Source organism: Trachypithecus francoisi, unplaced genomic scaffold (assembly GCF_009764315.1).
Source record: "Trachypithecus francoisi isolate TF-2019V2 unplaced genomic scaffold, Tfra_2.0 Lachesis_group20, whole genome shotgun sequence".
Taxonomy (NCBI): Eukaryota; Metazoa; Chordata; class Mammalia; order Primates; family Cercopithecidae; genus Trachypithecus; species Trachypithecus francoisi.
The window spans coordinates 46,255,565-46,283,414 of record NW_022681466.1 but is presented as its reverse complement, the minus strand read 5'-3'; the positions used below and the strand labels follow the sequence as shown (position 1 = coordinate 46,283,414).

The 27,850-nt window shown below is 47.2% G+C and overlaps 1 protein-coding gene and 1 long non-coding RNA gene across 3 annotated transcripts; one reads left to right on the top strand and one right to left on the bottom strand.

The window, feature by feature from the left end:
* The first annotated feature begins 7,580 nt into the window (after positions 1–7,580).
* On the top strand, positions 7,581–18,612 carry LOC117067504 (TBC1 domain family member 3G-like). 2 transcript variants are annotated; one of them, XM_033184165.1, is made up of 14 exons: positions 7,581–7,685; positions 9,107–9,179; positions 9,342–9,424; positions 10,684–10,723; positions 11,209–11,289; positions 11,740–11,847; positions 12,177–12,286; positions 13,520–13,568; positions 14,093–14,213; positions 14,926–15,020; positions 15,370–15,435; positions 15,905–16,004; positions 16,375–16,527; positions 17,503–18,612. In XM_033184165.1, the coding sequence occupies exons 2-14, from the start codon at positions 9,108–9,110 to the stop codon at positions 17,919–17,921; spliced, it is 1,497 nt and encodes a 498-aa protein (XP_033040056.1). In that variant the 5' UTR covers positions 7,581–7,685; position 9,107; the 3' UTR covers positions 17,922–18,612. The 2 variants fall into 2 exon arrangements, with proteins under 2 accessions (XP_033040056.1, XP_033040057.1); XM_033184166.1 differs by lacking the exon at positions 11,740–11,847.
* Positions 15,066–16,381, bottom strand: LOC117067507. The gene is made up of 3 exons (XR_004430762.1): positions 16,063–16,381; positions 15,470–15,479; positions 15,066–15,118 (listed from the first exon to the last, which is right to left on the bottom strand). It is a non-coding gene; the product is annotated as an uncharacterized LOC117067507 (long non-coding RNA).
* Positions 18,613–27,850: the final 9,238 nt, after the last annotated feature.

The window sequence follows — 27,850 nt, the reverse complement described above, 5'->3', positions numbered from 1 at the left end:
ATTGCAAAGATCTGTGTTAAGTGTGGATTCCCCAGGGACTCTTTCTCTGCCTTAGGAAGCTTCTCCCTGCTCCAGCTTCGCTTCTCTCTGTTCTCTGTAGGTCCCATAACTTCCTTGGTGAAAATCCTAGCATGATCTCAGCCTATTCACTTGTATAGTTAGTATTTACTCACTGCTTTGTGTTCCTCTCTGAGAGAGAGGCCGGTACTAGCTGCTTCTACTCAGTCATCTTCAGCCAGAAGCTGATGCTCTTCTTTTTTTTCTTTTGAGGCAGGGTCTTGCTCTGTAACCCAGGCTGGAGTACAGTGGTGTGATCTCAGCTCACTGCAGCCTCAACTTCCCAGGCTCAAATGATCCTCCCACCCCAGCCTCCTGAGTAGCTGAGACTACAGGCAGACACCACCATCCCCAGCTAATTTTTGTACTTATTGTAGAGACGAGGTCTCCCCATGTTGCCCAGGCTGGGCTCAAACTTCTGGGCTCAAGTGATTCACCCACCTCAGCCTCCCAAATTGCTGGGATTACAGAGAGGGGCCATGCTGTTTTTCTTATAAATGACTCAGTCTTTTTGTGTAGCTACCAATGGAGTCTGTTTTTACATTCCGACAAGTATATTTTGGGTTATGTCCCAGTGTTGACTCAGTGTTAATCTTCTCAGACACATGGTAGGGCTCTAGGATATATAGATTCGGGTGTTCTTTTAGTTTGAACACATTTTATTCAATTATAATTTTAAATATTTGCTCCATTCTAGTGCTTTATTTTGACGGACTCTTTGACGGACTCCAATTATATATACACTGAAAATCCATTAACTATCTTCTCATTAATCTTTTATTATTTTTCATTTTTTAAAAAATAGACTTTTATTTTTTAGAGCAACCTTAGATTCCCAGCAAAATTGAGGGGAAGTACAGAGTTCCAGTACACACCCTGCCTAGCACATACAGACTCTGCCGCCAACCCTCTGCTTCTTAGTCAACATCTTTACCAGAGTGGTACATTTGTTACAATTGATGAACTACATTGACATATCATTATCACCCAAAGTCCATATTTTACATTAGGTTTCTCTCTCAGTGTTGTACATTCTATGGATAAGTTCTTTAGTGGTGATTTCTGAATTATTGGTGCAGCCATCATCCAGGCAGTGTTCATTGTACCCAGTGTGGAGCCTTTTATCCCTCACCACCCCCATTCTTCCCCACAAGTCCCCAAATTCCATTGTAATATTCTTGTGCCTTTGTGTCCTAATAGCTTAGCTCCTACTTACAAGTGAGAACATATGATATTTGGTTTTTCATTCTTGAGTTATTGCACATAGAATAATGGTCTCCAACTCCATCCAGGTTGCTGCAAAGGCCATTATTTTGTTCCTTTTTATGGCTGAGTCATATTCCATGGTATGTATATAATATATATGTAACTCTCATATATATACACATATGTGTATATATATGCCAACATAGACTTTTTTTGATTTTTTTTTTTTTTTTGAGACGGAGTCTTGCTCTGTCACCCAGGCTGGAGTGCAGTGGCCGGATCTCAGCTCACTGCAAGCTCCGCCTCCCGGGTTTACGCCATTCTCCTGCCTCAGCCTCCCGAGTAGCTGGGACTACAGGCGCCAGCCACCTCGCCCGACTAGCTTTTTGTATTTTTTAGTAGAGACGGGGTTTCACCGTGTTAGCCAGGATGATCTCAAACTCCTGACCTCGTGATCCGCCCGTCTTGGCCTCCCAAAGTGCTGGGATTACAGGCTTGAGCCACCGCTCCCGGCCTTGATTTTTAAATTATGGCCATTCTTGCAGGAATAAGAATGGTGAGCTGGTATCACATTGTGGTTTTGATGTGCATTTCCCTGATCATTAGCGATGTTGAGCATTTGTTCATACGTTTCTTGGCCATTGTATATCTTCTTTTGAGAATTGTTTATTTATGTCCTTTCCCCACTTTTCAATGGGATATGTATACCACATTTTCTTTATTCACTTGTTGGTTGATGGGCATTTAGGCTAGTTCGATATTTTTGCAATTTCAAGTTCTCCTGCTAGAAACATGTGTGTGCAAGTGTCTTTTTCATATAGTGATTTATTTTTCTCTGGACAGATATTAGGTAGTGGGATTGCTGGATCAAATGGTATATCTATCCTTTTAGTTTTTTAGGGAACCTCCATACTGTTTTCATAGTGGTTGTACTAGTTTATATTCCCATTGGAAATGTAAAAGTGTTCCCTTTTCACCACATCCATGCCAACATCTATTTTTTTTTATTTTTAAATTATGGCCATTCTTGCAGAAATAAGAATGGTAAGGTGGTATCACATTGTGGTTTTGACTTGCATTTCCCTGATCATTAGTGATGCTGAGCATTTTTTCATATGTTTGTTGTTCATTATATATCTTCTTTTGAGAATTGTTTGTTTATGTCCTTTGCCCACTTTTTGATGGGATTTTTTTTCTTGCTAATTTTTTTGAGTTCCTTGTAGATTCTGGATATTAGTCCTTTGTTGGATGCATAGTTTGCAAATGTTTTCTCCAACTCTGGGTTGTCTGTTTACTCTAATGATTATTTATTTTGCTGTGCAGAAGCGTTTTACTTTAAGTCCCATCTATTTTTTATTTTGTTGCATTTGTTTTTGGGTTCTTGATCATAAATTATTTGCCTAAGCCAATGTATAGAAGAATTTTTCTGATGTTATCTTCTAGAATTCTTATGGCTTCAGGTCCTAGATTTAGGTCTTTGATCCATCTTTAGTTGATTTTTATATAAGGTGAGAGATGAGGACCCAGTTTCTTTCTTCTACATGTGGCTTGCCAATTATCCTGGCACCATCTCTTGAATAGAGTGTCCTTTCCCTACTTCATGTTTTGTTTGCTTTGTCAAAGATTGGTTGGCTGTAAGTATTTGGCTTTATTTCTGGGTTCTCTATTCTGTTCCATTGGTCTATGTTCCTATTTTTATACCAGTATAGTTTGAAGTCGGGTAATGTGGTGCCTCCAGATTTGTTCTTCTTGCTTAGTTTTGCTTTGGCTATGTGTGCTCTTTTTTTTATTTCGTATGAATTTTAGGATTGTTTTTTCTGGTTCTGTGAAGGACGATGGTGGTATTTTGAAGAGAATTGCATTGAATCTGTAGATTGCTTTAGGTAAAGTAATCATTTTCATAATATTGAATGATACCCATCCATGAGCATGGAATGTGTTTCCATTTGTTTGTATCATCGATGATTACTTTCAGCAGTGTTATATAGTTTTCCTTGTAGAGATCTTTCACTTCTTTGGTTAGGTACATTCCTAAGTATTAACTTTTTTTTTTTTTTTTTTTGCAACTGTTTTAAGGGGGTTGAGTTCTTGATTGGATTCTCAGCTTGGTCACCGTTGGTGTGCAGCAGTGCTACAGGTTTATGTACACTGACTTTGTATCTTGAAACTTTACTGAATTCATTTATAAGATCTAGGAGCTTCTTTTTTTTTTTTTTTTTTTTTTTTTTTTTTTTTTGAGACAGCGTCTCCCTCTGTCTCCCAGGCTGGAATGCAGTAGCGCGATCTCGGCTCACTGCAAGCTCCGCCTCCTGGGTTCACACCATTCTCCTGCCTCAGCCTCCCTAGTAGCTGGAACCACAGGCACCCGCAACCACCCCCAGCTAATTTTTTGTATTTTTAGTACAGACAGGTTTTCACTATATTAGCCAGGATGGTCTCGATCTCCTGACCTCGTGATCCGCCCACCTCAGCCTCCCAAAGTGCTGGGATTAACATAATCCTAGACTTCTTGGAGGCTTTGTTCATATTTTCTTTTTTTGTCTTTGTTGGATTGGGTTAATTCAAAGACTTTGTATTCGAGCTCTGAATTTCTTTCTTCCACTTGTTCAATTCCATTGCTGAGATTTTCCAGAGCACTTTGCATTTCTAGAAGTGTGTCAGGAACATAGTTTCCTGAAGTTTTTATTGTTTTTTATTTACATTATTTCCTTAAATATTTCTCCCTTCACTTCTTGCATCATTTTTTGGATTTCCTTGCATTGGGCTTTGCCTTTTTCTGGTGCCTCCTGATTAGCTTGATAACTAACCTCCTGAATTCTTTTTCAGATACATCAGGTATTACTTCTTGGTTTGGGTCCATTGCTGGTGAGCTAGTGTGATTTTTTCAATGTGTTAAAGAAACTCTTTCTTAAATGAGAATAAAAAAGAAATCTATTAATTGCAAAGAGCAAATTGTAACTGCGCAGTGGGGAAACCTGGCAGATGCCACTTTATCCAAATGATCAGAGTTAACATCATCAGGAATGGAACTAATCATTATCAAATGCCTTTTAATACCATGAACTGAGAACCGTAACCGCCCTTCTATGGAATTCTTGCCAAAAATGCATAACCTGAATCTAATCATAAGAACACATGAAATGACCCAAAATCAGATACTCTGCAAAATAATAGGCCAATCCACTTCAATAGCAGCAAACATATGACAAAGACTGATTAACATCTCCAGATTAAATAAGACTTAAAAGAAAAGAAAGCTCAACACAATGCATGATATTAGATCAAATCCTAGACCAGAATTTTTTCTCATTTGCCATAAGACATTTGTGGTACAACTGATAAAATTCAATAAAGTCTATAGATTATATAATAGTATTGGGGCTAATTTACTGATTTTGATGATGGTACTATACATGTCTTTTAAGGAAATGCCTACTGAAATATTTAGAGATAAATGGGAACCCTGTCTGCTACTTATTTTCAAATGTCTCAGGAAGAAAAATGGTAGAAGGAAGCACAGGGACAAGGCAAGAGAAGGCCATCAGGGTCATCTGTTGTCAAAGGACTCTGGGCACACTGACATCTAATACCCAATTTTAAATTTTTGATTGTTTTATTATTATTTTGTTAGAGATGGTGTCTTACTCTAATGCCCAGGCTAGGATGCAGTGACATGATTATCACTCACTACAACCTTGAACTCCAAGAATCAAGCGATCCTCTTGCCTCAGCCTCTGGAATAGCTAGGACTGCAGGAGCACACCACCACACCCAGATAATTTTTTGTTTTTGTCTTCTGGGGGGTGGGTATTGCTATGCTGCCCAGGCTGGCCTCATATGATCCTCCCACCTCAGCCTCCTGCTAATATATAATGTAAATATTTGCTTTTCACTATGTTCAAAGCTTTACTTCGCTTTGTTGGGCCAGGTGTTGACTGTTAATTTGTGAAATGAAAGATGTGACTTCTTTCCATGCTTGGGATACAGAGGAGCACAGAGGAGCAGAAGCTTAGAAAAGCCATTATGTCAAGCCAACTAGAAACTATCAGAGGCATTGGTACAGCACTTTATTGCAAGAAGTGGCTGTGGAACGTAGAAGCATTCCTGGAATTCTCAGAAACCTTAATAGAAAGAAGCTAGGTTTAAAAAACAAAAACCTTTGTCTATTTACACATAATGAGAGCTCAGACAATATTAGTGGGTACTAAATATCTCAGTGACACTGATACCTGGAGAATTTAGATACATTCCAATTTCAAATAAATACTTTTTTCTGCTATGAAGTAGAATAAGTTAAGCAAATGTCTTGACCCTCCTTCCATTGCCCCTTGTGTCAAATCTAGAAGTAAGAGAAAGAGGAAATAGGTGCTGTGGAGTTGTTGGTCATATAGATTCCCAAAAAAACAAGGAGAAGTTCATCCTGGTGTTCAGAACCAAATTATATAAATGTAAATGTGGTCAATGCCTTGAACAGGGAAATAGCTAAGAAGCACATTTTGGGGAATGAGGTATTTACAGCCTTATGCAAAAGAAAATAAAAGGCTGTAGGAGAGTAGGGTGTAATAGACGTGGGGATGTACTCCCTAGATCCCCTTTTAAAGTACTTGCTACCCAGATATGGAGAGGGCACTCAGCAAACAGCCTGCAAATGTCAGCTCCCTTGAAATCTGCCTCAACTGCAGAGCCACCTTGCCTGGGGTCACAATCCCTTCCCAGAAAGTTCACAACTGGCCCTTGAGCAAGGTTACATTCCTCCTCACATGGGGATCCAGGCTGACAGGAGGTCCCTGTCTGAGACATTGTCAGTCTTGAGGCAGAAAGAAACAAGTGTATGGAGAATCCAAATGGTGGCTCTGAAAGCTCTTGTTCAGGGTAGCACATATCATTTCTACTCACATTTATTTGGCCAAAACAAATCACATGACCCAGCTTGATTGCAATGGAGTAGGAAGTGTAATCCTAAGAGTGTAAGAAAATATTTTGGAAACGAATACAGTCAGCCAGGCATAGTGGCCCATGCCTATGACTGTCACTGGGACAGTCCTAGAGGGTGGTGCCAATGGATAAATGAATGGACAGATGGACAGTAGTCCAGGGATGATGTCCCTGTCTGTCCTGAACTGGGTCCTTCCTCCAATAAGAAGCCTTCCTGAGTGAGTTTATACAGTCATCCCTTGGTATCCATGGAGGATTAGTTCTAGGGTCCTGGGGATGCCAAAATCCATGGATGTTCAAGTCCCTGAAATCACATGGCCTAGTATTTACATGTAAGCTCTGCACATCCTCCCGTATACGTTAGACCATTACTAGATTATTTATGATACGTAATACAATGCAGACGCTACATAAATGGTTGTGATACTGTATTCTTTAAGGAATGATGACAAGAACAAAGTCTGCACATGTTCAGTAGAGACATAACCATCCAATTTATTTTCTGAATATTTTCCATCTGCTGTTGCTGAATCCACAGATGCAGAGCTCCGGATACGAGGGCCAAGTGTGCTTTGAGAGTAGGGTGGGTGAGGTTGCTAATGAGTACAGGGGAACAGGTGTCGATCAGGAGGGCCCTGCATTGGGGCATCTGGACACCCTGTCTCAGGACTTGAGACTCCGTTTGGATGGCACAGGCAGACTCAGCCCAGGTCAAAGCCCTCCCCTTGAAGGTTCATTTTATGCCCAGCTCTTTCTGGAGCCTGGAATTTGGTATCCCCTCTAGGCCCTGGGTGGAAGGACAGATGAACCAGATTTTAGATAGCATGTCTAGAAGTGTCACCCTGTATTGTGTGCCCAGCACTTTCCCCACAGGATCCTCTAGCTAAATATCCAAGGATCATGGAGAGAATACCCAGTTTAAATATCAGAAATGAAAAAGAGATACCATTAGAGACATGAAAAAGACCATTAATAATAGTATTAGCATTTGTGGTGTCTGAATTCACAGCAGCAGTCACTTTCCTCCACCCCTAAGTGTATCCCAGACCACCCTGGGCAGGGGGTTGAAGTTAGGGAACACCCATGTATGCTCGATGCTGCCCTGGGCCTCAGGGGTGACAGTGATGAGGAAATAGGTGCACACATAGTGGGACAGCCAGGCCTGTCCAGAGAAGCCACACACATGCACAATGTTTTACCCACATCCACTGTCCACGCACGTGTGCAAACACATTGCAGGCAGCGTGTGGCCGCCTCAGGCAGCGGAGGACCCTGACTCTGGGCCCTGCTGAACTGGGCAAGTCCCCATTGTGATACGTGCCATGACCTCAGAATGTCACTGGTGCTTAGCACCAATCCGCTCTCAGGCCTGCCTCTGTGTTCTACGGCAGTTACACACGCACAGTGGTATCTGGGAACAGCTTTGTGGACTCAAAGGTTTTCTACCTGAGAGGCATAACGCAGGCCAGCTGATTCATCAGAATCAGGTGAGTGCGACCTGCTCTCTTCCCTCCAGGCTCACTTGGGGACAGTGACTATGGTGTGGGCGGTGTTGGCCTCTGGGCAGCTACGGAGGAGGGTCATCCCTGAGCACCCACCGGGCGCCTCTTCTACACAGCCTGTGTAGACGATTGGCTCTTTCGTCTTCATGGTGGCTTCACAGAGTGAGTGCCGTTCCCTAGTGTACCCATTTGACAGGTGAGACGTCTGGGGTCAGAGAGGCGGTAACCGGCCTGGGAATCCAGACAGGACCCTAGGTTTTGCTCTCAGCCCTGCCGTGTGCTGTGCTGGAATTCAGGCCTGAACCCAGGGACCTCCCTGACCTAGATCCCAAGTCTTCCCAGGTTTCCCATCCCGATGGGGCAGAGCCTGGCCCTGGCAGAGCTACTGGGATGGATCCACTGTGGGTTGGGGGGATAGGAGGGTCCTCAGAACACCCCTGTGCCCTAAGCTGGGTCCTGATGGTGGCTGTGGGCCCCACTGAACACACATGGTCCCTTATCCTGGGGAACCTTCTGCCCTTGGGCAGCTGTGGAAAATGAAGGAGCCCTGGAGGGCTGGCTGGGGGAGACCATCTTCCCTTCTGTTCAAAGGGGTCCAGGCACTGGGATTCTCTCCAAGTATTTCTTGCTCTGTCTGGTCCTCTCGAGGCCTCGCCCTCCTTTTGCCCCAAGTGTTCCCAGGAGGGATGGTCCATCCAGGTGTTCTCCAGGATCAAGGACCCACGGTCCTTCCTCAGTGACCCAGGAAAATGAAGCCCCTCCTGTGGGGACAGCTCAGAATGGTGGAGTCCACAGTCCCTCCCCGAGTGAGGGTTTCCACGAGCACAATAGATCATTTTCATCCCCAAACCGGACACCCTCCTGCTCAGCTGGCATTATTCCTAAAGTGGCTCACTGTTCAGACTGAAGGGCCACGGGAGCCAAAGTGATGAGCGGAAAGAACAGAGCAGTCATGAGAGATCTTGATCCCTGTAGGAAACTGGGCATCTCTGTGTGCCCTGAGCATCTCAGGAGGCCGATTGTACAGAGACTCTGGTCGCTGACCCCAGTCTCCCTCCACATCCCTGGAATAGCCCACTATGGACCCTTTGCCCTTGGCAGATGGACACTATTCAACCTGCTGGGACAGGTGTGCCCCATTTCATTGCATTTGGGGATGACGGGATTCTCTGTCCAGGTCGCACTGTCCTCAAGTCCTTGGGATGATGCCCACCCCTGCTTGGGGCTTGAGACTCCAGAGATTCATGCAGGTGTGGGCCACTGGGTCTGGCTCCTTTTTACCTGGGGGTGGTGGTGGAATGGGGGTTACGCAGCCAGCCGGCATCTGGGAGCCCGGTGGGAACGATTCAGGTTTTCTCTGAAGCTCTCGGGTACGATGTAACTTTTACATGATTTTTGGCTCACAGGATGGAAATCGCAGAAGACGCAGTTAGTTTGTGGGCACAGGAGCGAGAGAATATCATTATGAAGTATGAGAAGGTACAGGTCAGTCTGCTCCTTGGAGGGAGGCCTCTTCCAGTGAGCCCTGGTCAAAGGGTCCTGGGCTCCCTAGGAGCACAGGGTGGGCATGGGTGGCCACTACCCACAGGCCCTTGCACTCTTTACCTTGGACCCCTCACCAAGGCTCCCTCTGGGTTGCAGGGACACCGAGCTGGGCTGCCAGAGGACATGGGGCCTCAGCCTGTTGGAATCTACAACAACATTGATCGCTTCGGGATTCTGCAGTGAGTCCTCTGTGCTCCCCTCACCCCTAAAGCATCTGTCTCAGCTCAGGGATGGGTTTGCTTTTAGAAAGGCCTTTCTGAGGCAGGACTGTCTCACCGGGTCGGGCCAACCTCCTTTCCAGGGTCAGAACTCCTCCCTGGCTCCCCTGCAGGTCCAGCCTGAGGTTGTTGTTAGGCCAGAGGTGCGGGGACCATCTAGGGAGTGGATGGGAATGGAGACTGGGCTAGGTGAGGCCCCTGGACTCTCAGCAGTTCTGTCCACAAGTTAGCACAAGAGGAGCGGGGCAGCCTGAGGGTCTGGCCCCCTCTACTTGGAGACAACCCCAGTGAGATCCAAGTGTTGTGGCCACAGGGTGAAGGGACTCCTGACCCAGCCTCAGGGCTGTTGTCCAGTAGGTCTCTGAGGGCCCACCTGCCCCTGTCCTCCCTCATTTCCCTAGAGCTACAGCCCTCACTGCCCCCATGGGGAAGATGGAAAGGCATGGAGACAGTGGGGGCTGTGGCCCTAGGGAATGGGGGAGAAGATGGGCAGGCCCCGTTCTGGGCATCTCATGTTAGGCCAGTGGGTGCAGGGCTTGTGGCTAGAGACCCTGGGTCTGGTGCTGGGAAGGGATCTGGGGCCATGTAAGAGGAGCCCAGGCAGGAGCCCATCCCTTAGGGATCATAGGATGGAGAGACAGAGGATCCCGGGGGAGGTAGGGTGGGAGCTGATGAGCCGTGCCACTTCTGAAACGCAGGGTGTGTGGGTCAGGTGCAGGGAGAGGCAGGTGGAAGCTGGGAGGTCAGAACCTGCAAGGGCCTTGGGGCTGTCAAGTGGGATGGGCCCCTGGTACACCAGGAGTACACCGGGCAGGTTTCAGGGCAGGCTGCCTTGACCCTGGTGTGGTGATGCAGTCACTCCCTGAGGGACTCCTGTGCGGCCCCCGTCCCATCTCAGGCCTGACCTTTCTCAGCTCCAGCAGAAAGCACCACCTCGAGTCCAGGACAGGCAGCTCCATTATGCAGCCTGACCGCCCCCCACGCCAGGGGCCCCAGTAACCCCGGCCAGGCTGGCCCCGCACTCCTTCTTCTCCCAGGGTCTGCCCCTCCTGGGAGTCAGCCCCACAGGAAGGCCCTTGTCCTCTGTTCCCTGTGCCTTCTCCTGGGCTGACCCCTGAGCTGGATATGGACAGAGCCTGTCCTTTCTGGGGGTTGGGTCCCAGTCTGGGGCAGCTCCAGGCCCTGTGCAGGTCCTCAGTTCTGCCTGGGTTGTCTTACAGTGAGAGAGAGCTGCCTCCTGCCACTGCTTGGGAGGTGAAGGTAAGAGCCTGATGCATGGGGGGGCTGGTCCAGGGGCGTGGGGACTGGGCAGGTGGTCGGTGAGGCAGAGGAGGCAGCTGGCCGGGGCGGTGGCGGGTGAGGGCAACACGGTATCGCTGGGAGGGGCAGCACTCCCTGCTGGATCTGAACCCAAGTTGCTGTTACTTGGGCAGTTTGATAAAATTCCAAAGTGAGAACCACAGTTGTGGCTTGGGGGTGGCTGCCCGCCTGTGTCAGGACCCCACCTAGAGGCTGGGACCTGACCTAAGACTGGTGTGTCTGTAGCCTGAGGATGGCACATCCCGGGGTCCCAAAGCCAGCCCACTGGTGCTCATTTGCTCAAAGGCTCTCAACCCTTAGGGTCTGCCCTTCTCTGGCTCCCTCCAGCTGGGTCCACCAGGGCTCCAGAGCCCAAGACCCAGCATCCACGGGCGGCTCTGGGAAGCCTGGCAGCTCCCCTAACGCCAACATTCCTCATTTGACAGCAAATGCGGCGGGAGATAACACGAAAGAGCAAGTGGATGGAAATGCTGGGACAATGGGAGACATACAAGAACAGTAAAAAGGTAATGTGTGGAGGGAGAGGCCCCGGAACCACTCTCTGCAGAGACAGGGGACAGGCACCCATGGCTGTGGCCTGGCACCATCAGCCTCTCAGAGGGCGGGTGGCACACTGTCCTCACCCAGAGGACTGCAGGCCTGGTCGGTGGTTTGCCTGCCTATTTGTGCAAGCGTCACCTTGCTGGGAGGGAATCTGAATCTAGGGCTGGGACCACCCGGAGCTCAGGGCTAGGGATGCCCTGGTGACCCAAAGGAAGGAAAAGGTTCAGATCAGAGTCCCGACTCTGAGTGTCCATCCACTCTTTCAATCCTGGGAAGGGAGACCCTGTCCCAGCTTAATGTCACCTCTAACGAGGAATCACGGGGCCAAAACCAACCATTTCCAGAATCCTCGGCTCTGGTCCTCACTGGGGTTGCCCCGTGGCCTGTGACACCAGGTTGTTTTCTGCCCACAGCTGATAGATCGAGTATATAAGGGCATTCCCATGAACATCCGAGGCCAAGTGTGGTCAGTCCTCCTGAATATACAGGAAGTCAAGTCGAAACACCCCAGAACATACAAGGTACGCTCAGCCAGAGCACAACAAACAGGACAGGCCATGTCAGGGTCCCAGGTCTCCAGCTGGAGGGAGCATCAAGCCCAGCCCGGGGGGTGGGTGGGATGGTCAGATGCACATCCTGGGTACGGACGGTGACATAGTCACCACAGACAAATTCAGCTCTGGTGACCCTCCCCGGCTTCAGTAACAAGCCAAAAAGCAGCTTTGGGCAGAAGGAAACCTTCCTGCTTTCCTTCCTTCCCGGAGTGCTGACTGTGGGCTGACTGCCATTTGGGGCAGGGAGTCTTCCATCTGTTCTGAGGCTGCTTCCTCCTCTTGGCCCTGCCCTACAGGTCATGAAGGAGAAGGGCAAGAGGTCATCTGAACACATCCACCAGATCGACCTGGACGTGAGCGGGACACTAAGGACTCACATCTTCTTCAGGGATCGATACGGAGCCAAGTAAGCCTACGGGAGCCACAGGGTCTCAGCGGAGATGGAGTGAACGAAAGGGATGGGGGCTTCCATGGAGCAGAGGCCAGGGTCACCTAGGAGGGATGACAGAGCTGCCAAGAGCTCTCCTGGCCCAGGGAGCAGCCGGCACCATGAAACAAGCACCTCCCTGATTCCAAGCCCTGGGCCAGACTGGAACACGTGGGGCCAGAACACAGGAGGATCCTGAGGAGACAGAAGGCAGCAAACAAAATCATGCACAATGGTGAAAGGTGCTCTCCCTGACCCACGGGGGCCCATGGTAGGACTCACGGGAGGGTGGCAGGATAGAGGGCCCTTGAGCCTCCCGAGGTAACACCGACATCACCAAATGCTGGGGCAATTAGGGGTCCTGGAAACTGTCATCCTTTTCTGCTGGGAACATGACAACGCACAGCCACTTTGGCAGCCATTTGGGCAGCGACTCACAAAGCTCAATGGACTTCAACCACGTATCCACAGAGTGTCTCAGATATTGAACCCACTGATTTGAAAACTGACATCCACATAAGATGTTCACTGCTTAATTCATCGTCACTCATACACGGAGACTTCGGGGATGGCCTTCAACACGGGAATGGGGAGAGCAAGGCTGGTCCTCCCTCCAAACAGAAGACCCAGTGAGAAAAGGGAACGAGTCAGTGATGCCCGCGGGAACGTGGGTGGATCCTAGATGCATTTTGCTGAGGGAAAGAAGCCAGACACAATAAGCTACCACAGTAGGATTCCCATTCCTAGGCCATTCTGGAAAAGACCAAACCATAGGGACTGAGAAGCAGTCAGGGTGGCCAGGGGCTGACGGATCAGGGAGAGGCTGGGTGCATAGGGGCCACCCTGGAGACTTGGAAGATGAAGGAGTCACTCCAGGAGGGGCTGAAGTGGTGGCCGGGAGACTCTGCCCATTGGTTTAGAACCGTGGAGGAACTGTACACCCAAAGACTGAACTGGCGTGTGTGTGTCTGAAAAAAAAAAAAAAATCATTCAGAGTGAAAAGGATCAGGCAAATCACTGTACAACTGGGCTATCTGCATATCACAGATGTGGATTTTACTGAAATATTTCCTCAAAGGCCCTGAAAAGCTCACTGCTTATCTGGTGAATCATCTGAACCTGAAATGGGATTTGTCGTTAGGCTTTGTGGACAAAGTGAAACCAACAACATCTGCACAAAACAAACAAAAGCATCATTTCTCTGTTTCCTAGGCAGCGGGAACTATTCTACATCCTCTTGGCATATTCGGAGTATAACCCGGTGAGTATTCCCGGCAGTGACGTTCCCGGGCAGTATTTCCCTGTTCACAGGAGTGGGTGTCTGGTGCGGTGCTGTCGCTTCTCTTAAAGTTAGTGTTTGCGACCCACCAGGATATAGGATGTAGGACTCCAGCTCACTGCTGGCATAAACCTCCAAGCAAGGGGGTGGCCTCAAGGGGTCAAGCTGAGACACAAAGGAGTCAGGGCCTGGACTCCTGGTGTCACCTGGGTCTGACCACCACTTCTCAGAACAAGAAATGATGCCCTCCTCCTGGGGCTGCCCCAAAGCCCAGGAGCTTGGCAGGGTCGCACGTAGGACGGTGCCATCAGGAGACATTTTGGACAAGGTGCTGAAGTGCCTGATGGACTTGGCTCTTGTCATGAAATGAATTTGCACCCTGAGGAAGCCTCTTCTTCAGAGGAAGCCTCCCCAGTCACCTCTGCCCTCTCCAGTGACATGAGTCCTCCCAGGTGACCTCAGTCCTCCCAGGTGATGTCCTTTCACGGTGACTCTGGCTCTTGCAGGAGGTGGGCTACTGCAGGGACCTGAGCCACATCGCAGCCTTGTTCCTCCTTTATCTGCCTGAGGAGGATGCATTCTGGGCACTGGTGCAGCTGCTGGCCAGTGAGAGGCACTCCCTGCAGGGTAAGTGAACAGCTGCCCATGGGACCTCATGCAGCCAGATCCAGGGATGGCCACCCTGGCCAGGTGATCTCAGCTTTCAACCAAGGCACCTTCCTTGTGTAGCCAGCTCCTTGGGAGTCTTCAGGGTATCTCTGCTGAGGGTCCCACAGGAGTCCGCGGCTGACCCCCAAAGCCCAAGTCAGATGACTTTCATCCCCATCAGCAGAGGGCATCTCATCCTCCCCGTGGCCACCCTCTGTGTCCTGCTGCCACGCCCTCCGGCTCTGATTCTGTGCAGCTGACTCTCCCCTCCCTGAGAGTCCTCCTGCCCTCCAGCTGCCCGGGCTCCTGCTGCCCTTGGTGCCCACGAATGGGCTGACCAAGCCCAGGTGGCAGCATCTCCCCATCCAGTGTCCCCTGGCCCGACCCCACTTCCAGGAGACGACTAGGAAGCCCAGCACCCACCCTGTTCTGGTCACCATGTGGTGGCCTCAAGTCAGGCTTGCCCTTTTTGCACCCTGGTCCAGGAGGCGTCCAGGGGAACCTCCAGCCAGGCTCCAGGGGATGTTCCTGACCCACGTCCCCAGGGCAAAGGCTGCATGGTGGGGTCATCAGGTGGGAGGGTGAAAGGCTTTCAGGTTTCGGGTCCTCTCCAGCTGCCCAGCTCTTCCAGCTGATGGCTCCACATCTTGGGGAAAGGCTCTGATTTCTTGATGGGCTGGGGGCTTCTCAGGTTTCCACAGCCCAAATAGCGGGACAGTCCAGGGGCTCCAAGACCATCAGGAGCATGTGGTACCCACGTCACAACCCAGGACCATGTGGCATCTGGTGAATTTATGGCGTCTGGTGAACAAGCTTGGGCTCTTCTCCAGAGGCTCTGCATCCCGTGGGGCTGGTGACTGGCTGAGTCTCAGCCACTGCGTGACCTGGGATGTCGAGTTCTCCATGGGCTGGGAGTTGGTCTATATGACAGAGGCACAGGGATGGGGGCCCAGCTGCCGCACAGCAGGGCAAAGGGCAGTGTGCCCATTGGGAGTGTGGGAAGGGGACGGTGTTGTGGGGAGCCCTGGACACTGCCCAGTGTTCTGCACTAGGAGAAGGGTCTTCAGAGGCTCTGGAAGAGGGAGGTTTTTAGGGCAGCCCAGGGGGCCCTGAGCACCTCTGTTCCCCCCTTCAGGACAAGGAAGGTCTTTGCATGCACGGTTCCTCGTTAGGCTGGCTTCTCCAGATGTTGAATGACGGGGTAAGAAGGCACAGGGAGACCCTGGCTCAGGGACCCTTCTTGCCCTGCAGTGCCCTGCTTCCCCAGCCCGGGGGTCTGGCTCACCCACAGCCCACAGGAGGCTCCGCCCACAGGGGGGTCCCCACAGGACACCCAAACAAAACCCTCTGCCCAAGAGGGGTCATCCCAGGGCAATGACTGGGGCTCAGGACCAGCCTTATAGGCAGACTGGGCCAAGACCTGACTTGGGAGGGCTCAGGGAAGCCTCAAGCCCTGGGCAAGCCCCTCTCTCCAGGAGCCACATCCCCCTCCAATGAGTGTGCCCCATGAGGAGCTGCAAGACCTTGTCTGACCCAGCGTCCTGGAGCGCTCAGGAAACCCTCATGGCGAAGGTCACTGACTCTGGGGACTGAAGCCCCAGTGGGCTCAGCTCGAGCCACCAGCCCCAGCCTGGAAGGGCTACAGTCTCCCACACCTGCTGTCCCCACAGATCTCTCTTGGGCTCATCCTGCGCCTGTGGGATGTGTATTTGCTGGAAGGAGAACAGGTGTTGATGCCAATGACAAGCATTGCCTTTAAAGTTCAGAGGAGTAAGTCTCCATGTGCCCAGTGGGGCCTGGGGAGCCCTGGGGTCAGACCCCGACTTACCCGAGGGCGGCTTCCTCACACTGTCCTCATGATCCTCTGTTCTGGCCCAGAGGGAGGTCTGGCCAGGTGGGCTGGGCAAGGCACAGTGACACCGAGCCCGTCCCCCACATGACCCAGATGAAAGTCAGGAGTGTTGTGAGCACTTCCCTGCCCAGGTCGTCCCCCAGCCACAGGCTCCTGTGCACATCTGGACCCCTGGGGTGGCCACAAAAGGATCCGGCACCGCCCAGTGGGAGACTGAAGTGGCCACGGGGTATCAGCTGTGCCCCCTCCCAGGGAACTCTCCTGGCCTGATGTCCACCCTGTCCCTAGAGCGCCTCATGAAGACGTCCAGGTCTGGCCTGTGGGCACGGTTTCGGAACCAGTTCTTCCATACCTGGGAGTTGGATGATGACTCTGTGCTCAAGCATCTTAGGGCCTCTACGAAGAAACTAACAAGGAAGCAAGGGGACCTGCCACCCCCAGGTGGGCTCCAGTGCCATGTCCCCTCCCATGTCACCCTCTGCGGCAGTCAATAGTGGGGGAGTGCCCAAGACCCGCAACCCTACTACCTGGGCCTTCCTCTTCACCTTTTCCTCCTCCTCTTCCTCCTGGACTCTAAGAAAGTACAGGAGGCCCACCAGTCCTCAGGGCAGGCGCTCAGTGCGTGTGTACTGGATGTGTTGTGCACGCAGGAGGAGGATGTGGGCATGACCCTCCAACAAGCCCCCTCCCACATTCCACAGTGTCTCTGTCTCCCCATCACAGGACCCTCAAGGGCACTAAAGGAGCCAGACCCATTTGTGGGAAACCCTGCCCCTCCCTGCAAGCACCCACAGCCTCAGAGAGCAGCAGAGGCCCCTCACTGCTGCACGCTCCTCCAAGGTTTCCAGGACAACCAGCCTTGAGCCAGGCAGACAAGGGAATTGGGTGTCCCTCACTCCCAGAGCATTCAGGGAGAGGGCCCAAGCGGGACCCCGGGCGAGAGCCAGAGCCAAGAATTCAGACAGATGTGGGAACGATCAGTCCTGGCATGGACTGGGCAACCCAGGAGGGCAGAGGGTGATCCATGTCCGGGTCCAATCACCCACTGTGGAGATGGGTCCCCATGTGAGGTGGCAAAGGGTGACATCCAAGTCCCCTCCCACCTGAGTTCTCACTGGGGGCTGTATCCCTGGCCCAACAGCCCTGGGACGAGGGTGTGTGGTAGGAAGCCCCCAGCCAGTCCGAACCCTGGGGGCAGTCCTAGGAGCCACCTGTCATGCCCTGACAGCTTCCCCATGCCAAGTGGCACACACCCCTCCCTCTGGTATCAGCAGACTACAGGCGTGTCCTCAGTGTCAGGCCCCGGGGGCCCCACAGAGACCGCGAGGACTCCAGAGACCCAGGCAGGTGGGGCCTGGCCCGGAAAGGCCTGCATGGGCTCACTGGAGACGCTGACCACGACTGTTTTCCTTTCAGCCAAACCTGAGCAAGGGTCCTCGGTACCTAGGCCTGTGCTGGCTTCAAGTGGCAGGACGACCCTCTGCAAGGGGGACAGGCAGGCCCCTCCAGGTCCAGCAGCCCAGTTCCAGCCGCCCATTTGGTCAGCTTCCCCGCCATGGGCACCTCGTTCTTCCACACCCTGTCCTGGTGGGGCTGTCCGGGAAGACACCTACCCTGTGGGCACTCAGGGTGTGCCCAGCCCGGCCCCGGCTCAGGGAAGACCTCAGGGTTCCTGGAGATTCCTGGAGTGGAACTCGATGCCCCAGCTCCCAACGGACCTGGATGTAGGGGGCCCCCGTTTCCCCCATTATGATTTCGAACAGAGCTGCTGGGTGCGTGTCCCTTCTGAATGTGTCCTGGATGGCCCCGGGACTGTGGGACACGGCCAGCTCTAGAAGCCCACGGGGACCCTGACACCAGGCCCTGCCCAGGCCCATCAGGACTGAGGGAGGCCAGGAGATATCCCACTACAACAGGGCATCCCGTCTATGGACAAGAGACTTGCACCCAATTTCTACAATGGCACCGTATCCCAGGAAGACCAGCTGGCCACCTTCTGGCAGGCGGAACACCCTGCGGAGGGGGTGAGATTGGCTTTCACTGCACTGAGCCACAGTGTGGACATGGACTTCCAGCCCTGCACTGCACCCAGCACTGATTCCATAGGACACCCCCTTCGCAGCTAGGGACGAGTAGCAGTGCGCTCCCACCGCAGGGCCTTGCCTCTGCCACCTCTACTTGGAAAATTCTCAGTTCCCTCCAGGCTTCTAGAAGCATCTGGGGCAGGGCTCATGGCTGGATAACTTCCCGAGGCTTAACAACCCAAGCAAACTTCACGTCCTCGTTTTATTTTTTGTTAAACGTATGAAACTTTATTAAGAAAGTGTGCAGCTCGAAAGACATTCACAGATGGAACACACCAGCCCCCAGATCACAAAGTCAACCATGTCCAGCCCCTCCCAGCACCCCCAGTCCTGCCACCAGCGTTCTGAATTCCAACAACACCGTGCGCCTGCCTTTGTACTCTACCCTTATGGAAGGATAACCCCCTTCATGTTTTAAAATACATGTTTTCTGTTCAAATTATTTTAGATATACAGAAATATTGAAAAGGCACTACAGTGTCCTCCTACACCTTCCATCCAGCTGCCCCTTATTATGACGTTTTGCAGTACCATGGTACATAAGAAATTTAGGCCGGATGTGGTGACTGACACGTGTAATCGCAACAATTTGAGAGGTCAAGGCGGGAGGTTCAGGTTCCTTGAGTCTAGAAGTCTGAGACCAGCCTGGGAAACACAGGTGAACTCTGTCTCTAGAGAAAAGTCAAAGAAATTAGCCAGGCATGGTGGCGTGTGTCTATGGTCCCACCTAGTGAGGAGGTTGAGGCAGGAGGACTGCTGGAGCCCATGACTTCCAGGAAGCAGTGAGCCATGATTGTACCACTGAAGAATAGAAAGGTAAATATTTGAAGTGTTACTTTATGCACTAGGGAATGCAAGAAGACTTTTATACCATCAGTATTAAGGTATACAGTTTTCTAAAAATGTATCTCTGCAGTTCAATAAGAAAAAATTCCTGCACATTATATTTGATAGAGCAAATAAAGAAAAAAATAAAAACATTAAAGGAAATGTCAGTATTAGACTTATGCACTTTTCAAAGCATTACTAAAGGGCATCTCACATTTCTGTTTAAAACACTTGTACCACTGCATAATTAAGTACGAAGATGAGAGTTATTTGAGGTGTTTAAAAGTTGGTGGTGCCACATCTAACTGGTGTAAACTAGATAAAAATCACTATAGAAAAGTTCAAATTCCATGCAAATGTAAAGGTTATACAATCTTATTAAATTGTGAGACATTTTTTCCCAACTACCAAATGGGATAACATCATGTCTATAATTAGCAATAAGAAAATTCTATTTGTACAATCTTCAAAGTCCATTTTTAAAATTTTACACACATCATCTCTCATTTAGAAAATGAACATTTCAATATGCTTATTACACCTAGGAAGAAAAATGTTCAATTTTATAATCTCAAAATTTTTGCTAGTCATTAAAATAAATCAAAGCATTCAGCATCAAAGGATATACAGATACACACTCTTAAGTAATTCATATACAAGGACCAGAGTATTAGAGGCCTAAACTGCTCATTTCGTAAGACAGGAGACCCTTGTAGTTTTTATTTTAAAAAGAAATAGCCCCATTCAACAAGGGAAAGATCGTAATTTAAAAATTAGAAACTAAAAGAAAAATAAGCCTTAAAGCTTCAGTGTATGAATATCTACCATTAAAAAGAATGAGAAATAGACACTCGGGACATCAGACATACTGACCCTTCAAAGGAACATGGATACAAATATGCAACACCCAATCAAATGGTACCAACACCACGATCCTGTGTGACAGCAAATAGTGACCAAATCTAAAGAATTCCCAAAGTTGTATTGAAATATATTTTTCTGAAGGTTTTTAAGAGAGTTACAAAACAGCCTTACTTCAATTTGACTGTTTCCCAGTAAATAAAAATGAAAATAAATAAATGGGTGATAGGAATTAAGCAGAAAATGAGAAACAAAGTGATCATCACAAAATGTAAAATTGGGACCAAAATCCAATAACTAAAGGTGTTAAAAATATAGTTTCCTACAGATTAATTTTACTCACTAAATGTATACCAACATTCACTATCAATATTAATATTCTTTTATATATTGATAATACCTGAAAATTTCCCGGAACAGAAGACACAAAGCCACTGACTGAAGAACCACTATAAATCAGAGTAAATAAAGATATACACCAAGGGACGTTAATAAAACTACAGAAAACTAAGGGAAAGAAATGAAAATTTTAAAAACAAAAGGCAAGTTATCAAACAAAAAACTAGATAACTAAATAAAGTCAGAAAACATTTTTAAAAAGATTTCCATTAAAGGGAACACCAAACAATTTTCCTTGGGTAATAGGAAAATGATTCCAGAATTAAGCTCAGAACTGAAGAAAAACATGAAGAGCGATAAACATGGAGGCACACTGAATATATAATGAACATATAAAACATTAATGCCTTCACACTCATTTACAATGCAAATGACCATTTACATTAAATATTAAAACACTGGTTGGTTTGTGAATGTACGTAGCTTTCTGATAAAACTATAACAAAATCTGGAAATGCAACAGGTAAAAGAAGTCTATATGGTTTCATTCTACATTTCGTGTTAAGTCGTACACACAGTACGACTTAATCCCGAAGTAATCCAAAGTAATCCCAACACTTTGGATAGCCAAGGCGGGCAGATCACTTGAGGTCAGGAGTTTCAGAGCAGCCTAGCCAATATAGCGAAACCATGTCTCCACTAAAAATACAAAAATTAGCTGAGTGTAGTTGTGTGTGCCTGTAGTCCCAGCCATGCAGGAGGCTGAGGCAGGAGGACTGCTTGAACCTGGGAGGTGGAGCTTGCAGTGAGCCAAGATACTGCCACTGCAGCCCAGCCTGGGCAACACAGCAAGACTCTGTCTCAAAAAGAAAAAAAAACCAAAAAGGGATACACTCAGTAGACTCAATTTACTGGTAAGAAAATTATAATCTGTACAGCGACCACTATATAAATATAAATACTTATCTATATAGGAAGAGATATGGCCAAAAAGGCAATTTAAGGCAATTTAATGTAATTAATTAAATTTAAACGCAATACTAACTGTTGCATTGTTAAACTGATTAAAGTACAGCACTCAAAAATAATCACAAAAAAACAGAAGAGAAATAAGAGGGAAAATCAATGTTAAGAACAAACAGCAGACGACTTCTACTTCTGTCCAAGATAGACTAAGATAGTGAAGAGAAAGTCACAAGGGAAAGTGGAAAATGTCTTGAACGGAATGGCAACAAATATGAACTTTATCAAAACTTGAGATGTAGGCTGGGGCAGTGGTGGCTGACGCCTGTTAATGGCTTGAGCTCAGGAGCTTGAGACCAGCCTGGGCAACATGGTGCAACACTGTCTCTACGACAAATACAAAAACATTAGCCAGATAAGGTGGCGTGCACCCGTAGTCCCAGCTACTTGAGGGGCTAAGACAGGAGGATCGCTTGAACCCAGGAGGTTGGGGCTTCAGTGAACCGAGATCACATCACTGCCCTCCGGCCTGGGTGACAAATTGAGACCCTGTCTCAAAACAACAACAACAGTGGCAAAAACAAAAACAAAAACAACACAACTTGTGGGATTCAATAAAAGCAACAGAGAGGAACTTACAGCATATATATTTTCATTAGAAAAGAATATCTAAAAGAAAAGACCTAAGTTTCCACCTTTATAAGTTAGAAAAGAAGAGGAAAATACAACACATAGTAAGTAGTGGGAAGGAAATAATAAAGAGCAGAAGTTTAACAAAATAGAAAACAGGGAGATGGCATAAAAAATTAACAAAGCCCAAAACTTTCTTTAAAAAGGTCAACAAAACTGAACAATTCTATCTGGACTGGTCAAAAAAATGAAAATTAAAATTAAAACAAAGAAAAATCCAGAACACAAATCACCAACATCTGGCCGGGTGTGGTGGCTCACGCCTGTAATCCCAGCACTTTGGGAGGCCGAGGCGGGTGGATCACGTGAGGTCTGGAGTTCACGACCAGCCTGGCCAACATGGTGAAACCCCGTCTCTACTAAAAATAGAAAAAATTAGCCATGTGTGGTGGCATGCACCTGTACTCCCAGTTACTCAGGAGGCTGAGGCAAGAGAATCACTTGAACCAGGGAGGTGGAGGTTGCAGTGAGCCGAGATCCTGCCACTGCACTCCAGCCTGGGTACAAGAGCAAGGCTCCATCTCAAAAAAAAAAAAAAAAATTAAGTTAAAAAGAAAATTCACCAACATCAGGAATAACAATGGGGTAATAACCACCAATGCTAGCAAAATTAACAAAATAATATTAAAATACTATTGGCGGCCGGGTGCAGTGGCTTGCACCTATAATCCCAGCACTCTGGGAGGCCAAGGTGGGTGGTTCACCTGAGGACAGGAGTTCAAAACCAGACTGGCCAACATGGCAAGATCCTCTCTCTACTAAAAATAAAAAAAATTAGCTGGGCGTGGTGGTGCCTGCCTGTAATCCCCGCTACTTGGGAGGCTGAGGCAGAGAATCACTTGAACCTTCGAGGTGGAGTCTGCAGTGAGCCGAGATCGTGCCACTGCACTCCAGCTTGGGTGACAGAGCAAGACTCCATTTCAAAAATAAATAAATAAATAAATAAATACTATTGGCAATGTTAGTCCAACAGTTTCAACAACTTGTACAAAGTTGTCAAATTTCTTGGAAAAATAGAGCGCACCAAAATTGACTTAAGTATATAAAAATAGGCTGGGCCCGCAGCTCAGGCCTGTGATCCCAACACTTTGGGAGGATGAGGCAGGAGGATAGCTTGAGCCCAGATGTTAGAGACAAGCCTCGGCAACAAAGCGAGACCGCTTGTCTCTACAAAAAATAGAAAAAGAAAAAAATATTAGCCAGGCATGGTGTGCTTGTGGTCCCACCTGTTCAGGAGACTGAGGCAGAAGGATCATTTAAACCCGGGAGTTTGAAGCTGCAGTGAGCTATGACTACATCACTGCACTCTCACCTATTGATCTTGGCTCACTGGGCAACAAAGTGATACACTGCTAAAAATAAAAAAAAAAAAAAGAAAAAGAGAAAGAGAGGAAGGCAGGGAGGGAAGACAGAAAAGAGAAAGGAGAGGGAAGACAGAAAAGAGAAAGGAGAGAAAAGGGAATGTCCCTATAATTTTGTCAAAAAACAAATTTATCAGAAATTTTCCCAGAAAAGTTTCAGTTTCTCACGAAGTTCTATATAGAATTCAAAGAAAAACGACACCAAATTTACACAAACTGTTTCATTTTAAGTGACAAGCATAATCCTCAACAAGCACCTGACAAAACCACTATAATTCTTAAAGAAACAGAGAATGAAAGTACATGACAAAAATAAAATACATGTCAGGAGATGCACAAGTGAATTTACAGTATCCTAAGAGTTTCAGAGGCTTCAGAAGAGGAAAAAAGTACATAGTAACATTAACTTTTTTTTAAGCTAATAGAGAGGGTAGAATGGAATGAGTGAACAAACCAGAATAGGAAAGACAAACACAAAACATTTAATAAGATGGAAGGTTTACACCAGGTGCAGTGGCTCATTCCTGTCATCCCAGCACTCTTAAAGCTGAGGCAGGAAGATCACTTGAGCCCGGGACTACAAAGCTACAGTGAGCTAGGATCCTGCTACTTGCACTCCAGCCCAAACAACAGAATGAAAACCCGTCATTTAAAAACAAAACAAAGCAAAACAAAACAAAAAAACCCAGAAGTTTGGAATAGTGAAGGCCTTTCTAACTAATAACGCAAAATACAGACACCATGAAAGATTAATAAATTGAACAAAATGAAGTAAAAAACCATGCATGGTAAAAAAAAAAAAAAAAAAAAGTTTTTTTCAAAAGCACAATATAAATAAAGACTAACCAGATGGGCAAAAATTAGTCCAACTCATATGAAAACAGCATAATAATATATGAGGGCTCCTTATGAACGCTCCAATAAATCACACTAAAAAATCAACAACTGTGGCTGGGCACAGTGCTCACACCTGTAGTCCCACCACTTTGGGAGGCTGAGGTGGGTGGATCCCCTCTCTACTAAAAATAAAAAATCAGCTGGGCATGGTGGTGTGCGCCTATAATCCCAGCTATTCGGGTGAGTGAGACAGGAGAGTCCCTTGAACGGGGGAGGCAGAGGCTGCAGTGAGCCAAGATCAAGCCACTACACTCCAGCCTACGTGACAGAGGGAGACCCTGTCTCAAAAAAAAAAGAAGAAAGAAATATCAACAACCAAGTGAAAAAGCAGACCACAGAAAAGAACAAATTGCTCTTCAAACTATAAAAAAATGTCAACTTCACTAATACTAACAGAAATGCAAAACTACTGCTTGGATATACAAACTTTTACCTGTTGTTAGATTACCAAAGGTATGAAGAACAGCTTTGTTATTAGTATATTGGTAAAACTGGGAACATATATTCGTAAAACTACAGGGAGAATAATTTGGGACTATCTATCAAAATTAATTGCAACACTCCTTTGACCCAATGTTTCCACCTATGGAAATTAAGAATCCTATAGATATACTTGTATACAAGCAAAATGACACATATACAAGAGTTAGTCATCAAAGTAGATCAGAAACTGCATCAACAACTGATCAATTAGGTAACATGGTTAAAAAGGAAAAAAAAAAAAGCTCTGTACTGAAAACAGGATAAATTGTTCATGCCCGGTGCAGTGGCTCACGCCTGTAATCTCAGCACTTTGGAAGGCCGAGGCAGTAGGATCATTTGAGGTCAGGAGTTCAACACCAGCCTGGCCAACATCGTGAAACGCCATCTCTACTAAAAATACAAAAATTGGCTGTGCGTTGTGGCGCATACCTGTAATCCCAGCAACTTGGGATGCTGAGGCAGGAGAATCGCTTGAGCCCAGAAGGTGGAGGTTGCAGTGAGCTGAGACTGCACCACCGCATTCCAGCCTGGGCGAGTGAGCGAAGCTTCAAATAAAAAAAGAAAATTGAAGAAAAAAGAAAACAAAAGTCTCAAAAACAAAAACAAAAACAAGGTAAATTGTTCAGTTAAATAAATTAAGATGCAGAAGAGTATATAATATTAACCCATTTGTATAAAGATGGAGGGAGTAAATATTTGTCTATTCACATTTGAATATGCAAAAGAAACCTAGAAAGACATGCAAGAAAGTAACAATTACATGGTAGCAGGAATGCTATTGATAAACTGGGCAGATAAGGAAGAGGAGTAACAGGAAGGATTTTGAATATATTTTCACAATCTGACTGTATAACATAGTCTGAAAATTAAACCATAAAATACATATAGCTAGCCAAAATCATTGTATTTTTCCCTTTTATCTACTCACACCATTACTCTAGTCTATGCCAAAACTACTTTAGAGGCGGCTACCCAAACTGGAGAAGAGTATAGTAATAATAGCTAAACCTCTACTTTTTTTAGCTGCCTCATCACATATGCCAGGGTCTAATAAACTCACATGTACACATTTCAGAATAGTACTGAGTTGTAGAAAAATATGATTTCTCTGACAAAGATAATGAAAAGTGGAGAAGAAAATGAGGAATACCCAAGAGTCCATAGGAAAGCACACCAAAACGTGACACAGAAGTCCGCATTTCTTTCTTTCTTTCCTTCTTTTTTTTTTTTCTTTCTTGACACAGGGTGTCACTCTCACCTGTCCCAGGGACTGAAGTACAGTGGTATGACCATGGCTCACAGCAGCCTCGACCTCCTAGGCTCAAGTCATCCTCCTGGCTCAGCTTCCCAAGTAGCTGGAACTACAGGCGCATGTCACCATGTGTAACTAAATCTTTTTATTTTTATTTTTTATATTTACTTTTGCAGAGACCAAGGTCTCCCTATGTTGCCCAGGCTGGTCTCAGACTCCTGTGCTCCAGTGAGCCTCCTACCTTGGCCTCTCAAAGAGCTGGGATTACAGGTGTCGGGCAGCACACCCAGCCTAAAAGTCAACATTTCTTTATATTCAAGCAACAAAGATCCTCAGAGTTAAATAAAATTAATATTCACTAGAAACATCATCTGTCTAGAGATGTACAAAAGAAAAAAAAGAATCTGAAACAACAGATTTTAGGTCTAACAACAACAACAACAAACTGTGGCTCATTTTTCAAAAAAAAATTCCTAACACAAGAAGCTATATCCATTTTTAAAAATAGACTTTTTTTTTTTTTTTCTGAGACAGTCTCCTTCTGTCACGCAGGCTAATGGGCAATGGTGCAATCTTGGCTCACTGCAACCTCCACTCCCCGACTTCAAGCAACTCTTCTGCCTCGGCCTTCCAAGTAGCTACAGGCACCCACCACCACGCCTGGCTAATTTTTCTATTTTTAGTAGAAACCAGGTTTCACTATGTTGGCCAGGCTGGACTCGAACTCCTGATCTCAGGTGATCTGCCTCCCTCGGCCTTCCAGAGTGCTGGGATTACAGGTGTGAGCTACCTCGCCCAGCCAAAAAAATAAGAATTTTAATTAGAAGTATGTATTTAATAGATCATTCTGCATAAAATATCCAATGCTTGTTTGTCCACAAAGTAGAAAAATTGTGGGTCAATACCACAAAGTTTCATAAATTATAGCCACTACTGTTAAACATGAGTAGAAAACGCTGTTTAATTTGATGAAATAAAATAAACTACCAGGTATTTGAAGATACTCCACCGCCCCAGTTTTCAATAAAAATTTTTTCAAGAAATCTCTGCACTTACCCCCATTATCTATTCTTTTTTAAGCTCCATCCTGATGGGGACACAGTTCATATCTCTATTAAAAAAAAAAGAAACAGGTAATGAAGAAAGATTTCAGATGATCAAAACATAGTATCTTCCCTACAACTTCAAACTCCTGAAAATGGGAGAGCAGCATTTGTACTAGCTCCCCCCAAGAATACTTCAGAACTTTCTTCACAAACAGTTGTTCCCGACCACATGTGATCTTCTTCAGAGGACAAGCAATTTTTTTAAAGTACATTATAGGCAGGGCGCAGTGGCTCACGCCTGTAATCCCAGCACTTTGGGAGGCCGAGGCAGGCGGATCACGAGGTCGGAGACTGAGACCATCCTGGCTAACATGGTGAAACCCCGTCTCTACTAAAAAAAATACAAAAATTAGCCGGGCATGGTGGCGGGCGACTGTAGTCCCAGCTACTGGGAGGCTGAGGCGGGAGAACAGCGACAACCTGGGAGGCGGAGCTTGCAGTGAGTTGAGATTGGGCAACAGAGCGAGACTCCATCTCAAAAAAAAGTAAATAAAATAAACAAATAAAGTACATTTTAACTTTTAAACTCCTGCCACGGGCCAGGCTTGGTGGCTCATTCCTGTAATCCCAGAACTTTGGGAGGCCGAGGCGGTGGATTACCTGAGGTCAGGAGTTTGAGACCAGCCTGACCAACATGGAGAAACCCCCTCCCTACTAAAAATAAAAAATTAGCCAGGAGTGGCCGCGCATGCCTGTAATCCCAGCTACTGGGGAGACTGAGGCAGGAGAATTGCTTGGACCCGGGAGGCAGAGGTTGCGGTGAACCAAGATCGTGCCATTACACTCCAGTCTGGGCAACAAGATCGAAACTCCATCTAAAAGAAACAAACAAAACAAAAAACTCCTGCCACAATTTTTAAATCTTTAATGAAAACACAAGGATGCTGGGATTATTTACCT